The sequence below is a fragment of the Cervus canadensis genome, chromosome 9 (assembly GCF_019320065.1).
Source record: "Cervus canadensis isolate Bull #8, Minnesota chromosome 9, ASM1932006v1, whole genome shotgun sequence".
In the NCBI taxonomy this organism is placed as follows: Eukaryota; Metazoa; Chordata; class Mammalia; order Artiodactyla; family Cervidae; genus Cervus; species Cervus canadensis.
The window spans coordinates 11,089,346-11,099,235 of record NC_057394.1 but is presented as its reverse complement, the minus strand read 5'-3'; the positions used below and the strand labels follow the sequence as shown (position 1 = coordinate 11,099,235).

General features: G+C 46.4%; 1 protein-coding gene across 13 annotated transcripts in view; it reads right to left on the bottom strand.

Moving 5' to 3' along the window:
* Nucleotides 1-9,890, bottom strand: part of DOCK9 (dedicator of cytokinesis 9) — a 270,233-nt gene that overhangs the window by 31,378 nt on the left and 228,965 nt on the right. For all 13 annotated transcript variants that reach the window (XM_043477992.1, XM_043477995.1, XM_043478000.1 and 10 more), the window contains exons 40-43: nt 2,956-3,093; nt 2,652-2,834; nt 1,006-1,119; nt 668-883 (exon numbers count right to left, since the gene is read on the bottom strand). In XM_043477992.1, the coding sequence (XP_043333927.1) occupies nt 668-883; nt 1,006-1,119; nt 2,652-2,834; nt 2,956-3,093 (651 nt within the window). The remainder of the gene's footprint in view (nt 1-667; nt 884-1,005; nt 1,120-2,651; nt 2,835-2,955; nt 3,094-9,890) is intronic.

The following is a 9,890-nucleotide window of genomic DNA, read 5'->3' as shown; positions in this document are numbered from 1 at the left end:
GCATGAACCCTGAGCAGAGTTTTCGTCGGAACATGAAGAGAACCCGCCTTAGAGCCCATCGTTGTCCTTAATTGCCCCCATTTTACGGATGATGTCACTGAGACACAGCGGGGTTAAGAACAGGCTCAGTGTCACCGAGTTAGTCAACGTTGGGTCTGGGAGCCGGTCTCCTGGAGGCCCACACACCCTACCTCCGCACCCGCCATGCTGCTGCTTACTGAACCACGGGCTCTGCACCCGGGGCAGCTCTGACCCCTGCTGCGTTCAGAGACAAAACCAGTACCTCGAAGAGGAGAGGGCCATGCCCCAGCTGACTTCCATATCAGGAAAATCTCATTTTATCATAAAATAGTTGCATTTTAGGTCGGGAGAGGAGTTCTGATGCAGAAGCTGAGCGCATCTGCGCTAGCGGCACCTGTGTGAGCACAGGTGTCTTCTAAGAGCTGGCAAACAATGCTCCTGTGCCAGAGAAATCCCCTTACGAGGTTCTAAACTGTAAAAATGCTAAATGACTATGAAGGACCCCTGAGCCCAACACTGAAGTATCACATGCTTTTAACTGGCTTCTTGAATTACTGGGAAGCTTCTCTCATAATCAGCTTCTTTCAGCGACTGGGGCATGACTCGTTTTCTCAAAAAGCCTGGACGGACAGGCATGTGGGGCTACCTCGGACAGGTCCCCGTTCTTGACGTGGATCCTGGCCATGCTGTCCAGCCATGTCTTCCGGAGCTCAGGGGTGCTGGCGTAGGACTTGGCCAGGCTGTACTGGAGGTCCACCAGCATCTCGGGGTCGGCCTCATGCTCCTTCATTTGGGCCGTGGCCATCAGGACCGTGCGGATCCTTTTGGTCAAGTCCTTCACGTCCGAGGAGAAGGTGGTGTGCTGGAACAAGGGTGGAGGGAAGACACAGGCTTTCAGCTGTGATCTGTCTGTCTGCATGCGTTTCCCAGATGATAAGACCGGGTCTCGGGGGTTAAAAAATAAAATGGCACCGGGCCACCCACCTTGATGAGCCTGTCACTGTTGGCGCAGTTGTTGATAATAGACAAGGACTGCTGGAACCTGGTTCCCCCGATGCCAACAACATCTGCTATCAGCTGGCTGACTGAAATAACGATCTGAGGGACACACAACATGAGCCAATCAATTCACCTTCACGGGACGCCCCCGGCTCAGCCTCTGACTTTGGTTATGATGTACACGGGGATGGGGCAACGGGGAACCTACGGGCAGGGGTCGCTCCAGTGTGGGAAACAGCATCTGAGTCGTTCCCCACCCGCTTCCAAGAATTATTCCAGAAGGTGACTCTGCTCTCCTTACTTCTTTTGTTTGTACAGCAAAATGCTGGGCAGCGAGTGTAGAGGGATGAGAAGCAGATGAGCCCATGTCACTTGGACAATTACGGATCACCTTCTCCAGTATACATGGAGACCTTATTATTTACTTCTCTGGTTTTGGCTTGGATTTATATGGGTTCAGTATTCAAAAGTGGATGATCCACTGCATTTATTATTAAAACATATACATATTAACCATGGCATGGGGGAATCTGTCTTTTGAGGGTCTATATTAGCACTGCCTTGACCTAGTTACTCAACTAACCTGCGACCTGTCCCCCCTTTCCTGCACCACAGCCAGGTACAATCCATCACCAAGTACTGTCAGTGCAGTCTCCTCTTCTTTCTAACCTCTCCACAACCCAGGACTCCATCCTCTCTGACCTAGACTTGACATGGTTTCCCCAAGGTCTCCTGAGCTCAGGCCTTGACTTCCTGATCCTTTCTCAGTCTGGAGTCCAGGTGATCCCCCTGAATCTGCCATGATACCTCCACATTCTCAACCCTACTGTGCGGACCTTCTCCCGCTCCCTGGCTGGGCCCTTTCTCATCCATGGCCTGGGACATGCTCATCCCCAGCCCCCTGTTCGTCCTTCACACCCCTGGGAAGCCCCTGGCCTGCTCCTTGGTGCACTCAAGTCCCCTGTTACAGCCCTAGGCACATGGCACAGAGGCCTCAGGGTCTGCCTGTCCTCCAGGGATGACCACACCCTGTCCAGGCCAGGAGTGGGTTCCGCTTTATTCCAGGCACCCAGGAATCCTAGGATGTAGTTTGCAAACCATAAATACTTTTGTTTCCAAAAAGGAATAAGTACAGAGACAGAGAAGGCACTCCTGTATGTGTTTGTAGAAAAAGAGGGTCTACAAAAATACCTAAGACCCCTAGTAGCAGGTACGGTTTACAGGGCAGGGAATTTGGCACATTTTAACTCTGGAGAAATGGCAGGTGTGTTGACAGATGGACGACAGGAAAGGACTACTTTGGGCTCTCTGTGTCTTACCTGAGATGTTTACTGCGAGGAATCCTCTCGTAGGTTCTGTACATCCTGACTGAACGTAATTTCAGTCAGTCCAGTCCTGACTCAATACTTAAATGTCAATTTACCAACAGAAACACATCCTGGGCCCAATCGTACAACGTGGAGGATGAAATAAACCAAACCAGTAAATATGACATTTGAGTTTTCCGTCTTGCGACCAGACCATTCAGAACTTACACCAAGGTAACTTGGTAAATGTTGACACGCACGGTTTTCCTGCTGAAGCAGAATTCCGCAGGGCGCACGTGTCCTGGAAAGCTAAAGCACACGCACCTGCAGATGGGTCCGGACAAAGGACTTCTTGCCGGTGTAGTCGAAGTTGTTCCTCATCAGGAAGTACAGCAGCTGGGAGGCCTCGGTCCGGATGGAGCTCAGCTTGGAGTTGCAGCACTTGAGGATCTCGTAGCACAGGGCCGCACACATGTCCGCTCTCCCCTCGTAGAACGTCGAGGGAAACTAGATGGACACGAGGAGGCAAATGGGCCCAGAGAGGTTAGTTAATGCCCCCTTCAGCCCCGGGGGGACAGAGGAGAACAGGTGACAATCGAGGACGACTTCCCCTGATGAGACCACGTACCTTATAGATCAGTGACCTTAAGGCGGTGAAGACGTGTTTTAAAGCGGTTTCAGACTGATGTTTTTGAAGAAAACACAGGTAGACATCAAAAACTTTCTTCATGAGGGGATTATGGCCATGGTCAGCCAGGAGCTGGTTCTTAAAACACAGGATAAGAGCCTGGTCAGTGAGACATGCCAGACATCGCTAACAGGTTTCATACAACCGCCAGCCTCAAGGGTTACATTTTCCAGGTACTAGGACAACTTATAATTTAAACAAAACTTGCCAGAAACCTTCTAGGAGAGCACAGAAGTCTCCTGTAGTTCAAATAAGCTTATCAATACATTTATGCTTTTACTACTAAGGGAGGGACTGATTTTAAAAGTTCGCAGCAAACAGTGATACGGTTTAAAGGACCACAGTATCTCAGTATTGACTGGGCTTCATTTATTGACTTATTTTTATTGTGCCCAGCAACTGATACAGAGCTAAGGTTTGTGACACCTCAGTTCCAGCAGAGAAGAGTCATTGCAGGTATCGACTAATGAACGGGCTGGAAAAATACTGAAGTGAGGTATATGAAACAGAACCCCTCTCAGTGAGGGCTGGGTTTCCTCGCCCACCGCAGGCTCTCAGGCACTCTATGAAGCCATGCATCACCCATCAGGCAGTCTGGTGAGGGCGAAAATGCACGGGCTTCAGTCAGGCACTGCTTATCCTGTGTTCTTTCCAGGTGGCACTAATGGTACAGAACCTGCCGGCCAAAGCAGGAGACTTAAGAGATGTGGGTTTGGTCCCTGGGTTGGGAAGACACCCTGGAGAAAGGCATGGCAACTCTCTCCAGTAGTCTTGTCTGGAGAATCACATGGAGAGAGGAGCCTGGCAAGCTATGGTCCACAGGGTCACAGAGAGTTGGACACGACTAAAGTGACTTAGCACGCACTCCTGTGTATGGATTTGTAGGTATACCGAGTCTGGTCCTTCTCATCCCTGAAACAGTGACCCTAAAACTGAGCTACTGTGAAGACTTGAGGTCAAGTATACGGAGTATCTGGGCTTTCCTGGTGGCTCAGACTGTAAAGAGTCTGCCTGAAATGCGGAAGACCTGGGTTCGATCCCTGGTTGGGAAGATCCCCTGGAGGAGGGCATGGCCACCCACTCCAGTATTCTTGCCTGGAGAATCCTCATGGACAGAGAAGCCTGGCAGGCTATAGTCCATGGGGTTGCAAAGAGTCGGACATGACTGAGCGGCTAAGCACACATAGGGAGTATCTGATGCACCCTCTGATTTGTTCGGTAAGTGGCAAGAGGCCCACAACTAATTTCTTCTCTATGCTTTTCATGATTTCCTCCCACCAGCAGCAAATCCACACTGATTCAACACCACGAAAGCCTGGCTAAAACTCCCAAAGATCGCTGAACACCTATGGGAGACAGACGTGTTGCCCACCTAGAGGCCAGCATGCAGCGACGACGCATGTGTGACACTGGAGACCTGCCTCTTCAAATACAGACAGGCCTGTCAAGACAAAGGTGTGCTTTTGGGAGAATGTGTGCACTGCAAAAGTAGGCAAAAATGACTGTCATTAAAAAAAAAAAGAAAAAAGTCCAGAGGCCAGTACCTGAAATCAATCTTACAATTTAGCGAAATGAGCAGCGATGACTTACGTCTGGACAGTTCTGTTGCAGAGCAAATTACGGCTGGAATAATAGTTTTGAGATTCACCTCATCTTATTGTTGGAGAAAAAGTTTAGCTCAAGGAGTACGTTTTGTTTTTATAGGTCCAGTGACTCACAGGTGTATTCACAGCTGGCGGGACACCTGGAATCCAGTGATCTTTATATCATGAAACACTGAGATACAGCATTGAATTCCATTGTGTGAAAGAGAAACAATTTAATGAGCAGAAAATGTGACTTAATTAACTGAATATGATGTAATTCTCAACCACGAGCAGCTGTTCACCAACTAGAAAAAACAAACAAAATAAAAGCGGCTGTCCTCAGTGTTCGGGGAACTGCTTACACGGTTTGCTGTTTGTGAGCAGAGCTTTTCCCTGGAGCTGCAGCCCTTCCTAATTACGGCTGGAGGAAGGTTTGCATGAACCTGGATGTGAGCATTTATTTTCTCAGCACTTTTCTGGGAGAGATGGTTCGTACAAAAATGGCGAAGACCTCTGGTCTTGTTCTGAACTGGCCTGTCTTCAAGTTCTTACCACTGGAGTTAAACTTCCTTTCTCTCTCCTCTGGTCAAAGTTTTTGCTTCCCATTTTTAGGATTTAGTCTTCCTGGGCTCAGATAGCAAAAGTTGCTTGAAGAACGGAGTAAAAACTCACACCAAGATATACATAACTGCGCATTTAAAGGGGTGAAGAGCCTTTCATCCTGAACACACCCCAGCTTACCAGGTGCCTTCCTATTTTCTTCTGTCTGTCTCTTTCTTTCTCATTAGAAAGTAATAGATACTAAATATAAAAATCTTTGGACATTCAGAAAGAGCCAGAGAAGGGGGGGAAAAAAAGCAAAACAAAAATCACCTTCATTTTTCCATTTATAAATAACCACAGATAACAATGAAGGATCTCATTTCTACCTTTATCTCCCTATAGATTTTACTGAAGATGGGAAAATTTCATTGAGAAAATTAGACGAGATGTTAGAATAATAAGAAAGGCGTGACGTATTTCTAGCAATAAGGTGGAGCAGAGGTTACTAACAGTTCTCAGGAATTGTCTGACATGGATTCAAGTTTGTTGTCACACAGACTCCTAAGAGAAATGGGCCTTTCAGAGAACAAACATGCAATATCAAGAATTTCTAAAGAGCCAGGGACAGGAGAAAAACTTAAACATCGGATACCAAAATAAGATATCTGGAACTGTGTTATTTAAGACAGCTATGTTCTTCCTAGGCATATGGCTTTATTTTCATCTAAACACTGATTATAAAAATCTAGTTTAGAGAAGAGCTGTCTCTGTTACAGAGGCTCGCCAGTCGCCAAGACGACCTGAACCCCAGGCTCACGGTTGTGTAAAGCAGACCCCAGTCTCCCTAGCTGACCTCCACTGTCCACGTGCTCCCCACCCTGGCCATGCACCATGATCCTTCTCAGCATGTCCTGGTTCTCACCATGCACCTCAAATCAAGAAAAGGCACCATGTGGAATTGCTTAAAATACATTTTTAGATTAAATTTGTTAGTATATTGAAAGTATTGTCAACTATTTAAAGGTTTATCATTGGTTTGCAAGTGAAAGTCACTTAGTCGTGTCTGACTCTGCGACCCCGTGGACTGTAACCTGCCAGGCTCCTCTGTCTGTGGAATTCTCCAGACAAGGATATGGGAGTGGGTTGCCATGCCCTTTTCCAGGGGACCTTCCTAGCACTGGTTTGGCCAGAGAAGTGTATTTTTTTGCATATAACTACCCTGGTTTACAGAACACATCTTTTATGAATTAGATAACCTTTGTGGAAGTGCCCACACAGTACCAGAATCTGGTCAGTGCTCGCTCGCTTCCTTTTTTCTGTACGGGAGGTCATTCAACTACCTTGACACTCACCTGGTTTACTTCCTTTCCCCCTCCACCTCTCCACCCCCTGCACACGACTGACTGAGCGGAGAAGAAGGGCTTGACATGTCACTTGTGTAGTGATCTTGGGCGAATTTCCTAGCCTGTCTCGGCCTCAGTGTCCTCACCTGTAAAAGGGGTAAGAAGCTCTATGGGCCAGGCTGTAGTGAGGACGGATGCTGAAGACAGAAGGCACTCAGTGAACAGCAGGTCGCTAATACAATGATAAACTGGGATTCAGGGCTTAAATCTTTTCAAACATTTCCTCTCGTTTAGAATGTCATTTCTTGATTGCCGTGGGCAACTTATAAGATGTGGTCATTTAAGAGGCTCAGTCATAATGGGGCTCCATTTGTCGAAGATGACTATCTGCAAACAATTATGTCAGCTAACTCAATGTAATAATTTAATTTTTCTGATAGGCTCTGAGTGATGCTTCAGCTGAGTAAATATCTACACAGGAAGATCCCAGGGCCTGCTGCACCAGTGGGCCTTGTGGACCTAGGCTGGGTACTATTGTGGACCTACTGCTTGCCACGACACCCTTTAAGGCCGTAACATTGGCCCATCTTCCCGTTTTTTAATGGGTGTGTGTATATGTGCTGAGCTTTAAACAAAGATTTTTGCACAGAGGCATACAGACCTTGATGGAGGCCACCTCAGCCCTAAAACTCAACCTTTCCTGTGTGTCTGAGGAATCAGATCCTTTACTATGAGGACCAGGAAGGCATGAGCAAAGCGGAAAGTGCTTACTGCTAAACTAGAGTCAACATTTGAGCTCCTGCTGCGTGCCAAACACAGGGTAGATGTTTTTGGATCAGTTCAGTTCAGTTCAGTCGCTCAGTCGTGTCTGACTCTTTGCGACTCCATGAATCGCAGCAGGCCAGGCCTCCCTGTCCGTCACAAACTCCCGGAGTTTATTCAAACTCATGCCCATCGAGTCGGTGATGCCATCCAGCCATCTCATCCTCTGTCGTCCCCTTCTCCTCCTGCCCTCAATCCTTCCCAGCATCAGGGTCTTTTCCAATGAGTCAACTCTTTGCATGAGGTGGTCAAAGTATTGGAGTTTCAGCTTCAGCATCAGTCCTTCCAATGAACACCCAGGACTGATCTCCTTTAGGATGGACTGGTTGGATCTCCTTGCAGTCAAAGGGACTCTCAAGAGTCTTCTCCAACACCACAGTTCAAAAGCATCAATTTTTCGGCGCTCAGCTTTCTTCACAGTCCAACTCTCACATCCATACCTGACCACTGGAAAAACCATAACCTTGACCAGACGGACCTTTGTTGGCAAAGTAATGTCTCTGCTTTTTAATATGCTATCTAGCTTGGTCATAACTTTCCTGCCAAGGAGTAAGCATCTTTTAATTTCATGGCTGCAGTCACCATCTGCAGTGATTTTGGAGCCCCCAAAAATAAAGTCTGACACTGTTTCCACTGTCTCCCCATCTATTTCCCATGAGGTGATGGGACCAGATGCCATGATCTTAGTTTTCTGAATGTTGAGCTTTAAGCCAACTTTTTCACTCTCCTCTTTCACTTTCATCAAGAGGCTTTTTAGTTCCTCTTCACTTTCTGCCATAAGGGTGGTGTCATCTGCATATCTGAGGTTATTGATATTTCTCCTGGCAATCTTGATTCCAGCTTGTGCTTCTTCCAGCCCAGCGTTTCTCATGATGTACTCTGCACAGAAGTTAAATAAGCAGGGTGACAATATACAGCCTTGACGTACTCCTTTTCCTATTTGGAACCAGTCTGTTGTTCCATGTCCAGTTCTAACTGTTGCTTCCTGACCTGCATGTAGGTTTCTCAAGAGGCAGGTCAGGTGGTCTGGTATTCCCATCTCTTTCAGAATTTTCCACAGTTTATTGTGATCCACACAGTCAAAGGCTTTGGCATAGTCAATAAAGCAGAAATAGATGTTTTTCTGGAACTCTCTTGCTTTTTTGATGATCCAGCGGATATTGGCAATTTGATCTCTGGTTCCTCTGCCTTTTCTAAAACCAGCTTGAACATCTGGAAGTTCACGGTTCACGTATTGCTGAAGCCTGGCTTGAATTTTGAGTATTACTTTACTAGCGAGTGAGAGAGTGCAATTTTGTGGTAGTTTTGAGCATTTTTTTGGCATTGCCTTTCTTGGGATTGGAATGAAAACTGACCTTTTCCAGTCCTGTGGCCACTGCTGAGTTTTCCAACTTTGCTGGCATATTGAGTGTAGCACTTTCACAGCATCATCTTTCAGGATTTGAAATAGCTCAATTGGCATTCCATCACATCCACTAGCTTTGTTCGTAGTGATGCTTCCTAAGGCCCACTTGACTTCATATTCCAGGATGTCTGGCTCTAGGTGAGTGATCACACCATTGTGATTATCTGGGTGGTAAAGATTTTTTGTGTGTGTGTGAAGATCTTTTTTGTACAGTTCTTCTGTGTATTCTTGCCACCTCCTCTTAATATCTTCTGCTTCTGTTAGGTCCATACCATTTCTGTCCTTTATTGAGCCCATGTTTGCATGAAATGTTCCCTTGGTATCTCTAATTTTCTTGAAGAGATCTCTAGTCTTTCCCATTCTGTTGTTTTCCTCTATTTCTTTGCATTGATCACTGAGGAAGGCTTTCTTATCTCTCCTGGCTGTTCTTTGGAACTCTGCATTCAAATGGGAATATCTTTCCTTTTCTCCTTTGCTTTTTGCTTCTCTTCTTCTCACAGCTATTTGTAAGGCCTCCTCAGACAACCATTTTGCCTTTTTGCATTTCTTTTCCATGGGGATGGTCTTGATCCCTGTCTCCTGTACAATGTCACGAACCTCGGTCCATAGTTCATCAGGCTGTCTATCAGATCTAGTCCCTTAAATCTATTTCTCACTTCCACTGTATAGTCATAACGGATTTGATTTAGGTCATACCTGATTGGTCTAGTGGTTATCCCTACTTTCTTCAGTTTAAGTCTGAATTTGGCAATAAGGAGTTAATGATCTGAGCCACAGTCAGCTCCCGGTCTTGTTTTTGCTGACTGTATAGAGCTTCTCCATCTTTGGCTGCAAAGAATATAATCAATCTGATTTTGGTGTTGACCATCTGGTGATGTCCATGTGTAGAGTCTTCTCTTGTGTTGTTGGAAGAGGGTGTTTGCTATGACCAGTGCGTTCTCTTGGCAAAACTCTATTAGCCTTTGCCCTGCTTCATTCCATACTCCAAGGCCAAATTTGCCTGTTACTCAAGGTGTTTCTTGACTTCCTACAAAAGCATTCCAGTCCCCTATAATGAAAAGGACATCTTTTTTTGGGTGTTAGTTCTAAAAGGTCTCATAGGTCTTCATAGAACCATTCAACTTCAGCTTCTTCAGCGTTACTGGTTGGGGCATAGGCTTGGATTACCGTGATATT